The sequence below is a fragment of the Plectropomus leopardus genome, chromosome 5, assembly GCF_026936395.1.
Source record: "Plectropomus leopardus strain MGB_pleo_1.0 chromosome 5, ASM2693639v1, whole genome shotgun sequence".
Taxonomy (NCBI): Eukaryota; Metazoa; Chordata; class Actinopteri; order Perciformes; family Serranidae; genus Plectropomus; species Plectropomus leopardus.
The window spans coordinates 3,692,213-3,715,286 of NC_142180.1; the positions used below are offsets into that span (position 1 = coordinate 3,692,213).

The 23,074-nt window shown below is 39.4% G+C and overlaps 1 protein-coding gene across 1 annotated transcript in view; it reads left to right on the forward strand.

Annotated features, from left to right (window-relative positions):
• naaladl2 (N-acetylated alpha-linked acidic dipeptidase like 2) overlaps window positions 1-23,074 on the forward strand; it is a 795,864-nt gene that overhangs the window by 478,889 nt on the left and 293,901 nt on the right. The window contains exon 12 of the mRNA XM_042513024.2: window positions 3,148-3,280. Coding sequence (XP_042368958.1) covers window positions 3,148-3,280 — 133 coding nt within the window. The remainder of the gene's footprint in view (window positions 1-3,147; window positions 3,281-23,074) is intronic.

The window sequence follows — 23,074 nt, forward strand, 5'->3', positions numbered from 1 at the left end:
CATGAAAAAACATACTACATGCTACTTTTTTTAAAGTACAGAGACAATCACATTTGGAATTTCCCCCAATGGGGGATCAATAAAGGAATATTCTATTCTATCACTGAAAGTGGGACCCCTTGTAAACTCTTGACGTCCAGTAGAATATAACTTCTACAGTTAATCCGCCAAATACATTGTACATTTTGGAATGGAAAATAAAAACAATATCAAGTCCTCTACCATCCTGGATGTGTTGTTATATCATGATATCAATATACTGTGCATTGTCATACAGTATTTTTTCTGGAAAATCAATTGAGAAACAGTTTAATGGTAGAATAACCAGATGGGGATGTGTGATTCAGCAAATTCCTGAAAAAAATCAATGTGCTTCTTCAAATTGATGCCGAAATCAAATGAAAATCCAATACAGGTGTAAAGCAGCCCTGCTCAGTGGTTGCAACAGTGTGTGCAACAGCCCAAAACACCAGCAAACATCAAAGTGATAGCTACCCACAGTATACACAGTGTGAAGATTAATGTCTCAATATTGTTATATTGCCAGACTGTATTCACTGAATATTGATACAAAATATGTTAGTTTTATTTTACTTACTATGATCTGTAGGGTAGTGTCAGGAGTAACTGTTCACATTGACAGAGCAGAAGTCCTCTTTGCATCAGTTCCCCACAATTCATATTCAGCATTAGCAAGTATGTATTATAACACAAGTATTTGCAGGTGTAGCCAGTAAATATCACGTCTGCCAGTGCAATAAGATGATCTCAAGTACAATAAGTCAAATTCACAAAGCTTTTCTGAAATAAATTAATGAAGGAAAAGAGGTTCTTGGAGATGCAGCCACAGAGAGTTATCATCCAGCTCTGCCGTTTCCCTCAGCTCTGTGGGTTTCTCCGAGGCAGCTCATTGTTTTGTTTCTCTGGCCCCTTGTCTGCTGTTTTTCATCAATCCTGTCTCCAGCAGCAAAACCAACTATCCTCAACCTGCCCAGCACCAAATGAAACAAACACACAGAGTTAGCAACTATAGTAAACATAGCAAAGCATTTACTGTGGCCACTAAAGAACCAGATATTTACCTCAGGATTTGATGGAGATGTACTGTATGGTTAAATTGGCAGTTTTCTGCAAACAAGTATGCCCTAACCTGCTTAGATCCCCTGTCCAGTCCAATTGATGTACCTTTTCTAGGATGCCTAGATCCATGCCGACTGTCATTTGACTCCAAACATAAAAAGCACAATCTCACAATCTTCTCATTCAACTCCAAAAGATGCAGCAGGATTTATGGACAAATTTAAAGTTTAAAAAATGACAAATAAATCTACCTTGTAGCTTATTTAATAGGATGTCTCTAAGCCAATCGCAGTGTTTAACATCATCTAAAGTGGACTGCTGTAGAGCCACGTCCCCCTTTTTTAACAAGCACCGCCAACTTGTCCTTTGATCACATTGTTGAACTACAGAATTTAAAGTTAAGTTAAAAAACTTTCGAGTAAATATTAGGTGTTGTACCACTTACATATGTCCTTCTATGATCCTGCAAGGTGTGGACACCCAGTGGAAATTAATGGAACTGCGTCACAATGTAAGACTGTGCAAGTACTTTTTAAGTGATCACACTGCTGCAGTGTAACATGTTTCTAGTTGCAAATATTTATGTATTGTGATCACTGGTGTTTTATTGTAATTGCTGGAGATGTGATTGCATCTCTGATGAAATCTACCACAAACGTTTCTCCTACCTTCTTCTCATTTAGTCTTAAGAAACTTTGAGGTCACTTAAAAGTCCTCCTCCTTACTCCGATCACTTTTTCACCTTAGGACCTCTCTTTGGGGCCAAGATGCTTTGTGAATAGGACCTAGTCTTAACTTTAAGGGCAAAATTCTTAATCATAAAACGTAATCATCAAGAATTTTCTTAGAATTTTGTCACTCGTGGCAAGTCTTTGTACAAGGAAGCTTTGTGAATACAGCCCCTGCAATTTTCTGGAAGTTTTTTTCATTCCAGATATCTGGTGTATCAAAACTTAATGCAGTCTCTGCATGTTTAGTCTTGACTTGAAGGACACAAAGCAGACCTGTCCCACAAGACGTGGTTCCATGTTCATAAAGATTCCTAGTGCAAAGAATTTCTCCTAGTGACAAAGTGCTGAGAAAATTCTTACCCTTAATACGTTTTCTGAGAATTTCCCCTTAAAGTTAAGACTAGGTCCTTGTAAGGATAAAAGTTATTCACAAAACCTCTCAATCATTAATTTCCCATCCAACGCAATAACAATATGACGCCTTAAATGAAATGGAAAAATGCTACTGTGCAGCAATGATGACAAACAACGACAACACTCTCACAGTCTTTGAAATGTTCATTATATTTCCACTGGGCTCACAATAGGCTGTGTCTGTGACAACCGATCACATCTGTTAAAAAAACATGTCATACCTAGCAACAGGGTCAACCACACCTCCATACTTAGATAAAAGTTATTGTCCCTTACTCACTCAGAGTTGCTCTGAGATCTTCCCTAAACCACTCCTAAGCTAGGATTCCTTACTGAGAATATTCTCAGAATTTTGGTGAATAAGGCCCCTGAGAGGTCTCAGTTGTTCATACTGTAGCAGAAGGTCAGACATATATTTTGGCCCTACATCAGCAGTGCTTCATAAACCAATAGTAATATCTTGAAATCGATTATCTGAGAGACAAGAATCGAGTGTAAAGGCCTCACAGCTGGAGTGATATGATTTACTTTCTTGGTGTTAGTGAGGACTCGCGCAGCAGAGTTCTGAATCAGTTGCAGCTCTCTGATCGGGACTTAAGTTAGACCTGTGAGGACACCACTACAGTAGTTAAGTCTACTGAAAGAAAAGCATGCACAGTTTTTTCAAATCCTGCTGAGAAAAAGTCTTTTTATCCTTGATATTTGTTAGTAGATGACTTCATAATTGTCTTCATATGGCTGTTGAAATTCAGGTTTGAGTCGATGATTTACACCAAGATTCCCTGCTTAGTCTGCAGTTTTTAAGATTGACAACTGAAATTGCATGCTTTAGAGTCGCTGTTTATTTCCCATACACATTGAAGCATTGTAAGTGTCAAATGTTACTCATTATACCTCTGTATGTTTTCATTTGTGCGTGCAGCTATCCCTACTGTCTGAGCTGGGTTTTGGAGGTGTTCTGCTTTACATTGACCCGTGTGACGCTCCCCGTGGCCGCCATACCTGGCACCAAGCCTTCAGAGTAACTCTCAACCCTGGAGGAAACCCTGCCGATGGTGAGTCCATATTTTTTTGTTAAATCTGTTCAAGTATGGGAATATACATGTAGTTCTGAATGTCAGCATTGGCTATATAGGTCAATTTCTGTACTACGACAGAGTGTTAGTTCACTATTTACCAAAAACATCTTTTTTTTTGCGGCTAAGCGTAAACTTAAAGTGATTGAGGGGCTGCATTGATTGGCTATTAATTGACTCGCTTGCCTACCATTGGGGTGTTTGTGGCTCAGAGATAGAGCAGGTCGTCCTCTAATCAGAAGGTCAGCGGTTTGATCCCCAGCTCCTCCAGGCAACATGTCAAAGTATCCTTAGGCAAGATACTGAACCCCAAATTGCTTCTGGTGCTGCGTCATCGGAGTGTGAGTGTGTGTGAATGTTTACTGAGTAGCAGGTGGCACCTTATACGGTAGCTTCAGCCACCAATGTGTGAATGGGTGAATGATGTATTGCAAAAGTGCTTTGAGTGGTCAAAAGACTAGAAAAGCACTATACAAGTACAATCCATTCACCATAACTGGCTGGTGTTTGTTAAGTGGAAACAAAGACTCACAATTCTCCTTCTTGTCTTTGATGCATAGTTTATTTTTCACCATTGTAGTCTTCAGTGAAAACATGCAAAAATCCACAAATCTGTGTTAATAAACATCTAAAAGAACTATACTTCACCACTATGATTAGCAGTGTACCCCTGGCTTGGCTTGACTTGACCTGTCCCTGAATGAATGGCTCATACCTATGTTGACAGATGCCCATGACACAGCAGTGACCCCTACAGGGCAGGTTAGCACCCCACATACATTTTACCTCAAGAATGACTCCTATAATTTTATGTACTTTATTAATCATTTCCAGCATGGGTACTATGTTGCATGTTAAACCCCTCTCGCTCTGTCTCAAATAAAAGTAAAAATGTCCCAAAAAATCTTTTAAAAAAGGCATCAAAGGAGGAGTTGAGGAGTCTCACAGCATGTTGAAAGAAGCTGCTCTGTAGTCTGGTGGTTCTGCAGTGGATACTTCCGTATCTTTTTCCAGATGGCAGCAGGGTGAACAGACTGTGGCTGGGGTGGCTGCTGTCTTTCAGTATCCTTTGGGCTCTGTGCAGACACCTCACTTCTCCGAGGTCACTGATGCTCTGTAGATGGGAACCAGTGACGTTCTGGGCAGTTTTATCACCCGCTGCAGAGCCTTCCTGTCCTGGGCCGTGCATGAACCATGTCAGACCATGATGTTTCTAGTCAGATGCTTTCTATTGCTCCTCTGAAGAAGTTAACCAGGATCTTGCTCTGGAATTTAGCCATCCTAAGTTTCTGTAGGAAGTAGAGCCTTTCTGTGCTTTTTTATCAACAATCAGCTCCTTGATTTTGCTGAGGTTAAGCAGTAGGTTGTTCTCTATGCACCACTCTGCAAGATTGTTGCAAATTGTATGACTTAATGCCAAGACTTGAAAGTGGAGAGACTGCACCATACCTAAACCAAATCTACAAAACATGTGTTGACAGACACCAAAAACATCAATGACCCTGCAGTTATATGTTAATATGCCAGAGACTGTATTTTACCAGTAGATATACCTCTCACAATGTTCTAATCTTTATTTGAATGCAAATATTTCAATAGCACATACAGTATAATAATGGTGAAAACTGGGTCTTGTGCGATTAACATAAATGTGACACATACCAATAGAATAGAATAGAATAGAATAGAATAGAATATTCCTTTATTGATCCCCCATTGGGGGAAATTTCAAATGTTACAGCAGCATGAAAAAAGAAAAGTGAAATGTAACAAAGAAAATAACAATAACAAATAACAATAAATAAGTAATAAAATAAGTATGTACATAGAGGAAATAAGGTATGTACACATAATAATAAGTAAGTAATAGAATAGTATGTACACAAAAGATGGATTTGAGACATTACAGTCATCATATTGCATTTTTAGAAGTAAGCCCTTTAAGTCTACACTAAATTCTGAGTTATTGTGAAACCAAAAACAAAGAAATAGTTTTACGCAATTTTTAAGAAACCTTTTCCACTATGCTTACCAAAAACAAAGAAATGAATGAAAACCGAGATTGTATTAAGGCTGCCCAATCTACATTTCTTCTTTTACGAGATTTATAAATTCCCATGCAATACGTCTCCACTGTATTATGTGGAAACAGACACTACCTCATATTACAAAGTTTTAACCTCAATAAAAGATCATTTTATTATTACTTATTACTTATTACTTATTTTAAGTATGCTTCAATTATAATTCTCTTTGGATTCTGGTAAATTCCTGAAATTTACTTCCATCTCTTACCTTGGCTCCAGGCAGAGGACGTTATATATCTCTCTGTATCTCTGTGACTCTCGTCTACTGTATTTAAATCACCCTCCCAAGATGAACGACCTCTCCGACCCTCAGTCTTGTCCCCACTTCCTGTTTTTCTGCCCGGTCTGGCCAATAGGGACATGTCATTACCGCTGAAGTATCTTTAGTCCTTGTAAGAGTCCCAGTACCACAGTGGCAAGACCCAGTAGAGCCCCGCCAGATGTCTGGACTGCTGTGTGAGCATGTGTAAGAGTGTGTGAGCGTGTATGTGGGGGGATGTGTTAAAGTGGAGGAGAGAGGGAGAGACAGATGCTGGCTGTCTGGTCTCTCACCAATAGCAATGCTCTCAGGTCCCCTGTGCTAATACAGCTCAGAAGAACAGAAGATGTGAAAGGACACCTCATTACTCATATCAACCACACTTTATTCAACTGCCAGAGTAGGCCTAAGTTAGAACTCGATCTTTTTACGACAGAAAAGTATTTCATTGAATTCAAAATAAGTAGAAATGTCTAACTAGTGTGTTATTCCCATTAAAAAGGAAATTATTGAATAATTTAGTTATATTTGTTAATTAATTCTAAATATTTTTTATTATTGGCAGTGGTGACGTTCGCATGCATATTCAGATTGCCAAACTAACCATGGACATAGGACACAATGCATGCAAGCACACTTTTATGTCAAACTTCTCTACACCAACGGTTACCAACTGGTGGGTCCAAAAGTGGGTTATGGGTCTGTACTGAATGGACCCCAGGTGACTTATGAAATTGTCAAGTTTGTCAAGAAAAAAAAACCAAAACCTTTATAATAAGTGTAGTTTTTTTTATTCTTTAATGATTTCTTTGTGTTGTAAGCCAACATGTTGTTAACATTATGTGAAATGAAATTGAATATAGGGTAATATAATGTATGTACCTTGAACTAATGACTCAGGAAAAGTTTGGACCGTATGACTGGACCAGCTGGGAAGTGCAGTGGAGAGAAAAAATAAATATATTGTGGCTACATTTTACTAAATCAAGCGCACAAGATGCTATTACATGGCCTTGACATAGATTTTGTTAGCTCATTTTGAGTACTCCGTTACCTGGCTTTGTTTAATTAATTTCCTTGTTTTAGTCTATTTATTCCCTCATTTCAATGATTTGATTCTCTCAATTTGGTTAATTTGTGTGCTCAAGACAAGTGTAAAGTTATATAACCTTACAGAGGGCCAGCACAACAAAGCAGCTTCTCCCCCCAAAGGCTAAAGTGCAGTGCAGCTACTTCAAGTGAGCAATGCTAAGGTTGGCTTCCAACTCTGCCTTCTGATTCAGCAGTTAAGGGGACAGTTAAGGTAATTTGCAATGCTTACCGACCAGATCTCAGCTTTTTGCACCTCCTACTGTGGTAAAAGCATGTTTGACATTTTAAGTAAAGTCTCAGCGTTGTCTGAAATCTACTTTTAAATCTATGAAACCTTTATCTACATGTGAAAATGTAGACCACATTGGTTGTTAAGCATTGCAAATGACGTTCCCCTCCATGAACGTTTTAAAAAAAGCTGCATACATTATATAGAATACAATACCTTAAACTTTTTAAATGTATTGTGCCAATATTTGTGTGAATATACTCCTCATTATATAAATATTGGTGTCTAGTCCAGGTATAATTAATAAATGCAGTGCACACACAGATTTATATACTGTTTAAATATTGATAACATGCAGAGAAAAGTGTGTATGTGTGTGTATGTGTGCGCATGCTGCATAGTGAGTAGCAAAGAATGCATTTTACAGAGTGAGGGCTGTTTGATGGTTAAGACTTGGTTTTTGGGGTTCCACTTACAATAAGATTTAAATCAGGGTTGAGGTAAGGGTTTGTGTTTGGGATGTAGTGGCGATGGCTAAAGGATGTTTTGCCATTTTCAACAATTTTTTAAAATCAAAACAGTGTGGGTGGTATGTGTAGATAAACTGCGGTAAACTTCCCTCCATATAACCAGTGCCTAGATATCCCCCCTTCACTCCATGTCCGCTGGATGTTGTATTTTATGTCATCCAGCAGAGTTTCTCTGTGTCTCGGGTTGTTGCTCCAACTTTAGGCTGTACTTCAGCATTTGTGTATTTCCCATGCCGCCACCACAGACACAAAGAGCATGGAGCTGAATCAAGAAATTTACCTCCTGCCCTTTCTTACACTTGGACCAATGTCCTATCAAACCGTAAAACTAAGCAGTGCTGATTGAATAGAAACCAAGATTAAGGCACTACACTGCCTATTTCTCAACAAAGATGTTTCCAGAAATGTGTTTTAATGCCCTGTTTAACTGTAATAGCAAAAGTTTTTGAACAGAAAGTGGACCCCATATTGCATCCTTCACAGTGAAAACAGTGGCCGAGAAAAAAGAGATCAGAAGGTAAAACAGCGCAGATCAAATATAAACCAAGATTCCTTTATTGCATTGCTTACCTCAGATGTTTTCAGGGACATGTTTTAGATTCCTGTTTAACTGTAATATGAGATCTTGTTTTACCTGTTAACTAACATTGTTTCATTTCATTGTGTCACGCACCAGTGGGAGCATCTATTGGTCTGTTACGGGGCAGTGCATTCGGGTAGTTGTAGGTTTTCTACCTCTTGAGCAAAACTGTCCTTTGTCTCTTTCATCTTTGTTCATTTAGCACCAATTTCAAAAGAATGTCAGCCTTTCTACTGCAGAGGCAGCTTAGTGTTATGTGACGACCCGCCCTTACATCGGCAAAATATTTCTTTAAGGTAAGGTTAAGGTAAGGTCTGGGGTTAGGCATTTAGTTGTGATAGTTAAGGTGAGGGTAAGGGGCCAGGGAATGCATTATCTCAGTGAGAGTCCTCATAAAGCTAGAAGAAAATAATGTGTGTTTGTGTGTGTGTGTGTGTGTGTGTGTGTGTGTGTGAGAGAGATTTATTACTGAATATACAATCACAGAATATATTCCCACTCTAGATGTTGAATTTAAAAGGCATGAAACGTTTTGCATATAGCTCAACTTTTAATGCATTCAGTAGGAGCTAAAATGTGGTTTGCTCCCATTGTTATGTTTTGAATATATACTGTAGTAAAAGTCAGTTATTACAGCTGCTTTAATCTGCAGCCTTCAGCTCTCTGATGGCAACTTGAGCACCACAGATGGTAAATCTACTCTATGTGCCGTCACTTGCTACGAATGCAGATTATATTGTAGAAAGAAGCTGTTTGTAAATCTGCTCCTGCACTGCAAATGATCCTGTCCAGCATCCTAAACATAGGCTTTCATATATATCCAACAAAACTGATTATTTCAAAGCATCAAATGCAGGTGGAGCCATTTTTGATGCGCTGCCTGTAATTGATCAGCATTTGAATAATACATGCGTGGTCGTGTTTGTTGATTTGTTCCAGCCGAATTTAATTAGGTTTCTAATAATGGTGGCATTTAAAGGTCAGAAATAATTCAGAAAGTAATAGCAGAAAAATATGTTGCATTCATATCTGAACATTGTTTTTGATAAGCTTTGCTTATTTGAACAACAAAATAAATAGATAGTACAATGCGGAAAATGGCCTTCGCTGGTCTTTTCCTGCAAAGGATGATTTATTATTTGTTTGTTTTTTCATAAATTGTCTTGCACGATCATTATCATTTCAGTCATTTCACACACAATTTCACAATTCCCAGGTTTACAATTACATATGTGCTACATATGTGGATTTCTCCCCAGTGTCAGAATGTAATTCCTATGAGAGATGGGACCAGCTCTGCTATATTTGTCATCCAGCTTAATAAGACTCAAAGCTCTTGTCTGTGTCTATCACATTCAATTGCTGTTGTGTCATAGAATGTAAGTATTTGTGTACATCTGTGTAATGTACATCTATAAGTGCTACCCGTCATTATAACAATCAGCCACACAGTGTTGATGTGAATTTATTGTAAGAGAGGGCCACTCTATGGGAGAGAATTTAACAAACGTGGTTATCACCAAAAACATATGTCTTCATTTACTTGTGCAAAGATGAACATATCCATTTCTAACAGCAACAACTCTAAACTCTCTGTGCAGCATATCAGTTTCATGCTCTGTAACGGAGCTATGTTGAATTGCATCATCCCTGTCAAATATATTCAATTCAACCCTTTGCAGGTTCAGATGTATGGCAAGTTTGCATTAGCATTGCTGTTAAATTTTATAAAACTAAAGATCTAATACATCATGAAGGTAAATATGATCTATTGATTCAGTCTTTTGCGTTCAACTTGCTTATATATTTGGTAAATGGTAAAATGAAAACATCAGTTTACAACTTATGAACTTGAACGTGAGCATTGTTCACTCTTGCAACAGTCAGTTATGCTCTTTCAGGGCACTCGAACATTTACAGCACTCGTATTATTATTATATTATATTATTTTTTAATATATATCCTTAAATATCTATCGTATACCCTATATGATACCCTAAGATGCCTCCACGGAGGTCTGGGTATAGCCCCCAGTGTCTAACAATCCTAGAAACGTCTCTGATTATATACATATCTTTTGAAATGTGAATGTATTGCATCTGAAATGGTGTTCCACATGTGAAAAAAATAGCACAAAATTAGTTTAAAGTACAATAAAATTACCTGGGAAATTTAAAAAAAAGAAAGAAAGAAAGTTAAAAGACAACCAAAAAAAAAAAAAAAATAGAAACAGTGCTTGAAAAATTATAATAGTTTTGTAACATGATTTGAATTGATGATGATTTCTTAATCTACTAGGTTTTTGCAATTCCTGGAACATTTCTTACCAAGTTGCTGTGTGCCTTTTTTCCCTATATATCTGAAATAAATTGTACCAATTTGCTCAGGGTTTTATGATTTAAATACTCGTAAAAAGCTTCTGAAAGCAGGTTTCAAAGAGTTAACTCAGTCGTCAAATGAGTCTTCGCTGGCTCAAGATGGAAATTGGATCTATTAGTGTAATAAAGTAAGGTGCACCATTATTCCATGCAAACTGCAGCCATTTCCTACAAGGAGATATTCTTAAAAGTCCCCTACTACAAATGTATTACGCATGTTTTGTGTGTTAAAATCCTGCAGTGTAGTTTAAAGCTTAGCTCATCACACAGACATGCTGTACTGTGTGTTAAAGGGAGCGTCGCTGCGTCTCCTGGTGGCAACGCAGAGAAGAAGACATGAATTCAGCACACTGAGACTTTCAGTCATATCGGGGTGGGGCTGTACTTCACACACACTCTGCTACAAAACAACCCCTTGCAATTTAGTGAAATGTAGGCCATTTTTCCCACACTTCATGTGCAGTTACGTTGCAGGAACGGAAGTGCCCCCCTGCTGTTCTGTGTGTGTTTGAAAAAACTGTAGCATTGCACCTGTTTTGCTCAGGTTGAAATGATTTTACCTTTCAGGCCCTTGGTGTTTTAAGAGCTTTAAACCATGCTCAGTTCTCAGTGATGTCAAAAATGTCTCCCTTTTCAAATGGAAAAAATAAGACACAAGAAACTGTCAGGAGTGCTCCCCGGTGAAAATGCTGCCAGTGGAGGAACTGTTTAGAGTCAGTGTAATTCCACTGTCTGCTGGGGCTCTGTGTAATGCTCCCCAGACTTTCTCCACCTCTCAGTTTATTGTTTGGACTCTGTTGTCTTCCTCTCTCCACCCCCTCTCCTTCTCCTCCCTCAGCTTGTTAATTTGACTCTTCCTTGTAGCGTTGTATCACTGCTGCGTTGTCGTACACCGCCTGCTGAGACAGCCACAGCAAATCAAAGACTCTGCCTGCTCATACATACATCGCTCCCAATTCTCTTATGTAGTATGTTATGCATGAATATGCATGTCAGTGCGTAGGTGTGGGTTGTCTATATGTGCTTTCAAGGAGAACCGACGGTGTTTTGCATGCATTAAAAAAATAAGTAGGAGGGAAAAAGTGTGTGTGTATGACGCAAGTCTGTTGGTGTGTTCAGTGGGTATGTGCATTTATTCATGTGTGTGTTTTTCATGTATTTCTTACTTTAAATTTGACATGCAGTGCTGCGTGAATGAAAATAGCAAAAAAAAAGTTTTGTGCAGATTCCTGCAGAGCCACAGTGTTTGGTCAGATATCATCAGCAGGTGTTTGCTGTCAGGTTTGCTCCTCGTTGCTCCAGCATTCATCTAGTTTGATATGCACCATGCTGCTGTAGCATTCATTTATTCTTGGAAGAGATGCCACAGCTTGGATATTCCAGCTTGCCCTGTAACTGTCTCGACTCTTGGTATAGAAGTGAACCAGTGCCAACAGAGAAGTCTATGCTACTTGGAGAAAAATTACGTACTAATAAAACATTAATGACTGTAACTTTGTATAAAACCTTGGTTAGATGTTTAAATTTGGAGAAAATCAATGAACAGCTTGATTTAAGGAAGACAGGCTTAATGGATAACTTGATTTGTCCTGCCGGGGGAGGGAAGAGCACACACACACACACACACACACACACACACACACACACACACACACACACACAGGCAGTGAAATGTGAGGTAAACATACACTTGAAAATTAGAAACACACTCACCGGGGTTAGACTACATGCTTTGCAGCCCAGTCACCAGAAGAAAATATTGCTACCTCACATTTCTCCAAACCACAAATATGTCCAAAAGATGTGATGCTATTGGTTTATCACAATAATCACGAGACAAAAAGCAAAGCTTATAGGAAAGTCTGAGAAACCAGTGCCAATGAGAATTATTGCCTGTTTCCATGTTTCATTAAATCCCTTAAACTAAGAGAGCAAGAAAAAAAAGAGCAGTCAAAAAAAGCAAGGAGCTGCGTTGGTGTGGTCATGTTTGTAGTATTGGTATTGGTAGTATTGGTGAGAAAATAAACTATGATGGAGGAAGTGTAGTTTGATGATTACACCCACCGATTTGAAGGACTATCCGTGCTGGGCTGATGAATATCTGCAAAGCATCAGTAATTAGTGTTGTTCTGAGTATAGATACCAGTATCAATAGGGTCCAGCTCATCATGTGAACATGTCATACTGCTTCAATCCCCTGCTTCACTTTCTTTGTGCTGCACTCAGATTCTCTGCTCCTGCTGTTGTGTGTACAGATGCAGAAATAATTTTGCTACTGTCAAGAATTGACACATTGATTATTTGCCACTAGAAACTGTCTTGTGATATAACATGCATGTGATTAAGTCATTAACAGAAAGATAGCTAATGTTTAGTGTATACTGTGCAAGCTGTACATACTAATATACTGACATAACATAGCTGCATTACATTTTGTATATTGTTTTATTATTAACAACAGTTAGGAATAGGAACATCTCAATCACTTTTTTTTTGTCCCCCATTTCGATCCTAGCCATTCAGTATTGAGTGTCTGCTGATATTAAGTCCTAATACAATTTTATTTATTTAGTTTATTTTTCTAGTAAATACAGCTGCACAGTGTCCAATTTCAGTATGACTCTTTTAAATTATTAAAATCAATCCAATGTATGGCCTGTGCTTGACCTGTCTTGGGAGAGTGTCAGTCCCTTTAAGAGAGTAGCCTTTTTTTTTTTGTCATCCTCACATCTTTTTGGTGGATTGTGAGTGCCAAAAACTGCAGTTGCGAAAAATCCCCACTGGCGGCTGGCTCTAAAACAGAGTCAATCTCCACAGACACCCATGTCATCTTTACATGACAGTTACATATACAGGTTGGTGCCGTTTGAGTGACAGGCTGTCTGTAAGGGTTAGCCGCTGTCTGTGAGTCAGATCCACCCTTCACTCCACATCTCCAACCTGTCATCTGAATATGGTCTCTTTTGCTCCAGAAATCCAAGATGCCTCAAAACAGTAGTCCACAAATCAACTGGGTATAGCACAGCATCAACATTTTAGGTATCCTTCTGTGTTTGTTGTTGCAGGAGGGCGCTACTGTGATGTCAACAAATGCCCATGGTGGGACGAGGCAGCTTATGGTTATGTTTAGACAATACGAGCGCATGGCAACCAATGCTGAGATGTCAACAAAAGCACATGCAGGCATGGATGTTAGGACTGGGGGAAGGAGGCAAGTTGTAGAAAAAAAAGATCTCATTCAGATGGGAAGCGAACACCGGAGTCCTGCATTAAAGTCCGGGGTTTGTTGGACCCATCCTCCACCCCTCCTTCCCACCCTTTCGGCGGTATCGTGCTCCTTCTGTTGTGTGGTCACCAGCAGCACCTCAACCTGACGCCATCCTGCCACGTATCATGTGGACACAACAGGTGCTGTCCGGCTGTGGGCTGGTGTATCATTACACCACGGATGGTTCTGTCCAGCCATGTCCTCACCTGATGCCATCCAGTAGTGTTTCATGCACAAAAGAAAGGTAGCTTTTGGCACTGCAATCATATTTCATGGTAGCAACATCCATTACTTAAACACACTATGATTGTGATACAGCAAATTTTGAACCAGGTTGGGTTTTTTTTTCTGGACGGGCTGAATGCATTGAAATGAATGAGGAAGTGTCTACTGGCAGACTGAAGACAGCCTTATTCAGATTTGAGCAGTAAAAACTCAGGGTTGTTTGAACGAACGATTATAGTCTTGACAATAAGACAGAGAAATAACAATATATTGAATGATTTTATTTGGATAGAAAGAGGGTTAGAGAGCCCTTTTTTGGTGTAGCATTAGTCATGGTGCAGATGCTGATCTTGGACATGTTTCTGTCCATCAGAACAATGAGGCTATCTGTCTGAAAGACATGCCATGTCCCAGACTCATGAGAGAGCAGAACACAGGAGGGAAACAGAAACTGTGTTCCCTTTTGTGGAAAAAGCGAAAAATAATTGTTTCTGGCACATTTTACTTATCAGAGGCCTCACGTTTTTTGCCAAGTTGTTGCCCCTGGTAGGGAGGCAATTTCCTCTGTCCTTTGAATGGTGCTGCCATGTGTGTGGTTTGTTTTTCACTGATTTATTTCCATTTCCTCTCGCTGTGTTTAACAAATGAGAAGTGCTGGCCATCAGCTTGTGATTGCTCTCAGTGCGTGCTGTCTTTGATATTATACACCGTTGGTTTTATGTATAGCTGCAATTGCGTAATTGTGTAACCTTTAACATGCTTCACCTCTTTCCCAGCACTCCCCTTATGTTTCCAAACAGAATGTTCAAACCATTCCCACGTGTTCATGTTTGAACTGGTTAACAGGCCAGTCTTTTCACTGCGTCCCTTGGGTTATTTATAAAACCTCTGCTGGATTCAAATGTACCCAATGAATGGAACATGTAGTCATTAGCATATTGATTTAAATACAAGGTTGCTACAAAACATCTATTTTTTGCCTTTAAATGGACAATCATAACCATGGTTATGTGAATAGAGGAAAGGAGTAGCAGTTGATCCAGAATATATGAGTATCTCTGCTATTATTTGCTCTGGTGAAGGAAGAACACATTATTTATTCCTGCAACTGCTCTTCTTTTCCAGTCCAGAAAATTTAACCCTCTTGAAAAACACAGAACTTGGGCAGTGTAACACAAAGACTTTTCAAAGCAGGGGTCTGCATTCTCCATACTTGGGGGGGTGGTGCTGTTGGGGGGGGGGGGGAGGCAGAAGGAAAAAAATACAGACAGTCAGTAAGTGTGGTCAGCCAACCATGGTTCAGATACCAATAAGGTAAGGCAAAACTCTTGCCAAAGTTTGGGGAAGGTACAGTTAATTGCTGGTCTTTGACGGTATGTGACTCCTGCATTAAAGTCTCTCTCTCCAGCAGCCAGCTCTCATTCTGAAGTCGTCCAATCCTGCAGCTTTTGTAGTAATTTTGGCATAAGATCCCAATGGCACAAGCTACCTTTCACAGCTGTATGAGACATTGCCAGGCAGCCATGATATGCTGCTGGACAGCCAGAAAGCCGGACAGCACCTGTTGCGGCAGCATGATACACCGATAGGTGGCGCTAGTTAAGTGATTGTGGCCAATGACTTTTCATTAGATTTAGGTATAATTTCATGAAGTCTTTCACCGATATAAAGAAGACCCTCACATTAAACGAGGCTGTCTCTGCGGCAGAAAGACACAACCACTGTTGAAATCGGTCCTACATGACCAGATAAACACTTTTGCTGTATAGTTAGAAAACCTACAACTACCAGAATACGTTTGGCCTTACTAGATGCTCTCACTAGTGGGTGATGTCACGCACTGACTGGTCCAAGTGAAATCTGGTGGCCAGTAATCTCGTATTACATATGAGTGGCAAGCTAAAACATGTTTCTGAAAACAAAGCAAGAAATATACAACTCAGTAACAGAATCTTGGTTTATATTTGATCAGCGCTGCTTAGTTTTTACCGTTTGATCTCCATTTATTCGGCCTCCATTTTTACTGTGCAAAAAGCAGTGTGGCGCCCACTTCCTGTTCACAAAAACAGGGCTTTTAAATATTTTTCTGTATACATTTCATGAGAGAACAAGGCAGTGCAGTAACATAATCTTGATTTAAATTTGATCAGCCCTGCCTAAATTTACTATTTTATCAGATTTTGGTCTGAGTTTACGAGAAAGGGGTGGGTAACTCTCTTGATAAGCTGTATACTCTTAATCGCACTGTTGGCGGCACAGGTGGCGGGCAATACGAAAATGCGGATGTACAGCTTGTTGTCAGAGTAACAGCCCAAAAGCCAGCAAAAATCCTTCAAATTGTGTAAATGATGTAATTTGGAGGACTTTTGCCATCAGTTGAGCAGGGGTATAGGCACTGGTTAAATGTTGGAAATTTCCCAGTTCATCTACAAAAACTGGTTAAATACAGAGCATTATTCTTTTAATCTATGAGTCATTTTTGGCTCATTTGAAGCCTGAGTTATGATCAAACAATGTTGCATGGTGAGTGGAGAGTTTGGTTGCATCATCACTGAGGGAAATGTTTTATTGCAAGCTGATTGAACATTGCCAGTAAAATATACAGTCATTTCTGTTGTCCTTTTTTTTCACTGAAACACTATTTTGTGTTAGCCTTTTAAGTGTTAATACCCCTGCAGCAGCAATCTCAAAGTGACAGGAATAGCTGTTAGCATCCCATCAAGTCAAACTTTACACAAATTGTTCCAATTTGAAGGCAATTTATTCAGGATAACAATTGGAGTTAGCCCACACAGTTGTCAGCCTGCTCAAAGTAAGGCTATCCAGTGTGAACTGAAGCTATCACACAGCGCCTGACCTCCTATCTTGTTTCAAGGTGGAAACAAACTTTTAGTGAGTTCTCATCAGGAATTAGCTCCCACAGTTTTCAGCAGAAAGTGCTTTCTCTGTTCATTTTGCTGAGAGTTGGACTTTGCTAGATTCATTACAGTTAATTGGCTGTTTAGTGGGACACTACTGAACAGTTGAGTGTGGGAGCTGCAGCTGTAGCATTAGCATCAGTGCGGGCTGAATTATGCATGGAGGTTAAAGCTTCTGAAAGCTTCTCCTTATGATTTATTAATGTCTGCTCGCAGATAGGGATGGATTAGGTCTGCGGCAGGGATACCAAACGATGACACGTTCACAATGGTCACGGCAGAGTTTTGTTACAAAACCGGATGGAAATCAAAGCCAGAATGATGATATTATTCTGTCGACTTCCAACATTTGTGAAACAGTGGGTGCTCACGGAATTTTAAGTTTCATACATTGTGTATGAGACAGACTCCAAAACTGTGGGCAGACAGATGCGTCACAGCTCTGTTTAGCCCAGCTGAAGCCAACTGTTTTATGTCATAGCACTGCTTGATCCAGTGGTGTGTCCAGACTGTTTTGACTGGAGTGGCCCAAGTGGGGCAGCGTGTAGTGCCACTATTGGCTGATATCAAAAGCTGCACTAAATGTAATGTCACTATACGGGTAATGACCTATAAAAGATCAGTTACACTGTCTAACTTGGTTAGGAGCATTATAAACAATGCAGGCAGTACCGAGCCAACATTTATAAGTGCGGCCCATGTGGGTAGTACTTAAATGGAATTGTCCATAGGTTGCATAATGGCCACATTCCAAATAGCCACATGGGTGGGTTGACCCAGGTGGGCCCTAAATGAGTTATTCCAAGGCTACCTGGGTATCAAAGTGAGTATGGGTCCAAAATGGGCATCTTACCTGTGGCCCACTTGGCTAAACCCACAGATGTTGGCAATTGGGATTGGGCCAATATGCAACTTCCGGACAATCCCAGATAGGGCCCATTTTCTGCCCACATGGTCCCCTCATACACACGTTGACCGGGTAATTATTGGACCAGATATGTCATGACATGAGCAGAACCTTAGTGAAAACAAGGATCTCAGGTTGTGATAATTCGATCTAAATAATCTGTATGCATCCACTGATAATTCTTTTAATAATCTGTTGAAGGTGACATTTAGGAAGGTTTAAGCAAATTTATGTATAATCAGCCCTGTCTCAGAGAAACTATGATGATAAACAGCTAATTTGAGACAGCAAATACATTTCAGAGAATCGTAATGATGAGCAAATTTCATTTTCTGTTAACATCATTATGTTATGAATGTTGCAAATTAATGTACCTGGCTAGTCACAAAAATGTAGATACTAAACAAGAAAAATGTTCACTGACAACAAATTCAATTTGTTTTTCACTAGAATAGGAAATATTGCCATACACTATTCCTTTGTAGTAAATAGAGCATTATTTTTTATAATTACCTTTTTTAAAATAACATGTCACAATCTTTCCCTAACCTCAACCACAGTGCTTTTGTTTCCTAAACCTATACCCCAGACAGGAGTTTGGATGTGGACCTGAGATTCTGGTGCACAGTCCTAAACTTTGTTTGTCCACCATCCACCTTGACCACCTCCCTGTGAGTGCACCGCATTTCATAGATGACGTGTTCGAATAACATTTTCTCGGATCATAATCAGAAGGTGATTATGATGTCAACACAACATAAATATGAATGCAATCTTTAATCCCTCATAAGTGGCCGCTTCCGTGTATAAGGGGCTTGTCTTTCCATTAACGCTCGAGTCTCACGCCTACGTGGCCTTTGGTTAGAAATAATGAAGGCTAGTGCGGTGGCTGCAATAGAAATAAACCTGCTGTTTTGAACATCCATCATCATGCTTCTTGTTATCGTGAGAGGTAATGTCACATTACATCACTCAATGAAAACGCAGTCATCATGCAATTGTGTTTTGTCAACATTTTGAAAATATCAAGTTTTGTGGAAATCTGTAATGGAAACTGGCCTTGTATGGATTTAGCAGAAATTACTGGCCTTTACAAAGCTAGCAATGTTTGGTTCTAAAAATGTTCTGAGAATGGTACAATACAATCAATGCAAGGTTTTAGTAATGTTTTGAGCTGCAATTTTTTTCTCTTTCAGTTCCCAGAATGTTTCTCTTAAAGTTAGGGTAACATTCTCTATAAACATAAAAAAATATTATTACTTTTGTTTTCTTTTTTCTGTTAACATATCACATTACCTTACATATCCTTTAAAAAATGGTCTGTAATCTTAGGCCTCAATAACATGATGTGAATGTTGCTTTGAAAATGTTCTTCCTTGGCTCTCATGTAACATTGTGGGAATGTTTTATAAAAGAACATTCTGTGATCTGTCACCTCTCAACATCACCAAAACATCCTCAGAGTGTTGCAGTTAAAACGTTATGTCTTAGTCAGCATTTAATCTTCTAGGAACATTATTTGAAAGTATAAACACCCTTAAAAAGTTCTTTGAACATTACATTAAAATGTTTTCTTTAAAACATTATTGCAGCTTGTAGGTAACGTTAGCCAGTGTTGTGGTAAAGTTCCCTGCCTGCTGAGTATGGACTGAAAAGTATAACCTCTGACCACACCTGGGTCCCCCCTCCAGTTTGTAACACATGATCTGTAGTCTCCAGGGCAAAATAACTACGATGTCATCAGTAGGTATTTACAGCCAAATTAAAAGTTTTCCACCAAGTACACGGAGTAAACTTGTGTTATCTGTGTAGAGTAAGAACAGAGTGAGAAAGAGGTGTTTTAAGGTCTTTCTAGCAGCGTATCCCATGTCGCTGGAATGGAAGAGCAAGGCACCTGAGCTATAAATACACGCTATAATCTGTGTTTTTAATCATGCTGCAAGTACACATCGTGTACAGCCCTCAGCTCACTGAGCCACCAGGATCCCCCTCACATCCTCAGACTCTGCGCACTAATCCTCTCGTACTGTCACAACAGCTAAATCTGCCACCTGTGTCATACACGATCCTATTATCTTCCCTTTACAATCTAAACACCACTGGAGGTGCCTGACATCATGTTGGAAAGATAGACAGGTACATCCTGTTTGAAATTCCTGTCACACTGGCTTTGCTGAACTTTGCCTTCCAGCCTATTTCACGGCTGATCCATCATGCATGTCAAGTGTGTCTGTTTAACCCTCTAAAGGACACAGTTTGGCCTTCATTACGCTACTTCCTGACTCCCAAAATGCTTTGCTCTCCAGTGTTCACCGTGCTTCTACAGTGGTGTGTTGGGGCTGGCGCATGGGTGTGGGTGGTTGGGAATGTTGGATGTGCAGCAGAGCTTCAAATTGGCTCTCCTTGCCTCATGTCGAGAGCCGCAGTTTTCTGAGGTAATAGACATGCAAATAACACGGGGTGTGTGCTTATATTTCCAGGCGCCGTTGCGTCTCGGCACTCGGTCAATAACATTATGGAAATGTGCCGTGGATTCTTTGGGTCGCACTGTTTGAGTTGGATAACAAGGCAGTCCAATGAGCCTGTTAGCACGGCGACAGTGACAGAATGAGGTGTTTGTATTGTCACACACTGTATCACAGCGTACAGCGGGAGGGAGAGGCGGAGAGAGGAAGACGTACCATAGAAGTAGGGAATCGGGAGAGGTAGAGAGTACAAGTGATCAAAGTTCTACACTCCTTTTCACTGTTTACTCCATTTACTCCATTTACCAAAGGAAATGTGTGCAAACAAATTTTCACTCTCATTCTCTGTTCTAGCTGTCAAAGTTTCCGTTTGTCTGGTTTAATTGCTTATCAAAATCAACATCATGCTGCGGTTTTAATCCACAGCACACTTGCTTAATTGAGTTCCTCCAGTTTATTTCTCAGTCAAGCATGTTTCAACGCAACGTCGCAGGCTTGCTTGAAGGGACGGTGTAAATGGTTTACCATGGCCAGCCTTGGTCCTGTTGATTTTCAGATTTAAAAGGGTGACAGATTGAGATGTGGCTTATGTGGAGCGTGTTTGCTTAATTGCATTGGCATAATTATTGCCGTTCTCAAGACGATTTCTCCGCCCGAAGAGGGTTTTTGTGTGCCATTTTGAAGTGCATGTGTGTAAGAATAGAGTCCAGTGGGAAATTTGAACATCTGTGTCTCACAGTCTCACTATGCCCAGGAGAGAGCTGAAAATAGATGGTTCGCCCATGAGGAATCTGCTTCAGCAGGTAGAATATCAAAAGAAAAAATGACAATATAACATATGGTTAACCTGGCAATTACTTTTACTTTTGTTTCGCTGCAGCTTGCACTCATTACACGTGAATAAAACTGTTCTCAGTAATTATGTTGTCCTTCATGGGAGAACACTTTTTAAAAAAGTAATAAAAAGGAGAAAAGGTTCGCTTTAGGGCACATTCAGCTGTTCTCAGACCAGCTGGTTGCAGTCTGGTAAAGTGTTTTTTTGACATCTTTTCCCCCAAGAGGATACACAGTGCTGGGGCAGGAACTTTGATGATTGATGCAGGCCATTGCTTAAAATGTTACCGCTCTGAAATTTGTCATTTTATGAAATATATTAAAACAAAGCCTATTTTTTGTTTTACTACATTATGTCATCAAAGGCTGATTTGAAGCCTCCTGGGACTGTAGGACTTCATGAGCAAATTGTATGTGTTGTTCACTTTGTGATCTACAGTCTCATGGTTTCTATACTTATCAGTTTTACTCTATTGATAAAATTAGCTCGGGTAAATGTGTGGGTGTTAGAACGTTTTATAGAAATCTAGATCTTTTTCTTTTTTTTCCACATTTGATAGCTGCTCAGTTTCATTTTTTAGAGTAATGCCCATCCACTTCCCCATCCAAGTACCAAGATGCTCCAGATTATGGGAACCCTTTGAAACCTGAGAAATTTGACTTTTCTTTCAAAAACATGGGGAAAAGGCAATAAGGAACTTAACAAAAAGTGACTGAAAAATTAGCAAGAAATTAGTAGAAAGTGGTGGGGAAAATAACCTACAAATAAACAAACAAACTGAAAAAAAGAGAAGAAACGTAATGACCAACTAGGAATGAAATTGCCCACATACTGCAAGAAATGAGTAAAAATGACCTGAAAGTTTGTTTTTATAAAGAGGAGAGGAGTTTATTGGAAAAAATTTCCAGAAAACAATATTTCTTCTTATTATAATTAAATATAAACATTATATATAAACCAACTTTTTTGCCCCTTTTTATTTCCTTTTTTGTTTTTCCCTTTCTTTTTTGCTTATTTTTAGGTTTTGTTTTTTTTTTTTACTAATTTCTTGCTAATTCATGAGCCATACATAAGAGAGAGAGAGAGAGAGAGAGAGAGAGAGAGAGTAATTGTCATATAATTTCCATGTCTTTTTTAACTGTATTTTTGCAGTTTCTTTCAATGTTGCTTTTTTTCCCCCATATTTTAGAGAAAAGCAGAACCAAATTCCAACACAGTACAGGCATGCTGTCAATCCAGGTGTTAAAGGGTTAAAATGATCCTGTGTGGGTCACAGCTAAAAGGATATTACAGTTCTTAACACCTTGTCACATGCCTGAAATACTAAAACTAAATTTTAGAGCTGTGATCACATCACAGAAAATAGACCCCAGTCAGCAGAAAATGCAAACTGATGTCAAAGGAATGTGTACTGTTACATTAAAGACAAAGTTTTGTAAAAGACAGACAAACATTTCTGATATTTTTACCTTGGCAGCTTTACTGCTATAAGTCATTTTATTTGCAGAGTCAGTGGGACTTTGTATTTGTCTTGTTATCAGCTGTTGACCAAAGCTGGAGACACGGCGAGTTAGAAAAACACGTCTGAAAGGCAGGGTCCACAGAGATGAATCTCTAAAAAATTTCAGGTTCTTCTTTCCCAGTGATGAAGAAAGCAGAGCTATGGGACAGAGTGAGACAAGCAGAGATGACATGAATACATGAACAATGGATTGGATTTTGTACTTGATATTCTATGAATTTCTCTCTGGAGCCATTGTTCTCCTTTTTCAGTTCAGCAGCCTATAACAAGTCTGTTTTTCCTTCATGGGGTTTAGTCTTCTCTCCCTACAAAGTAAGCTAGATTGAATGGCAATAAGCACTGAAGCAGAATTAGTAACCAAACCCTCTGTCTTCACTGCGGTTGCTTCTTTCGGCCAATTAAGCTGTTTTCCATTCCGGCTCCTCGCTTTGCCTCTATCTTTTCTGGGCCCTGCTCCCTGCAGTTCATTTGGGATGAG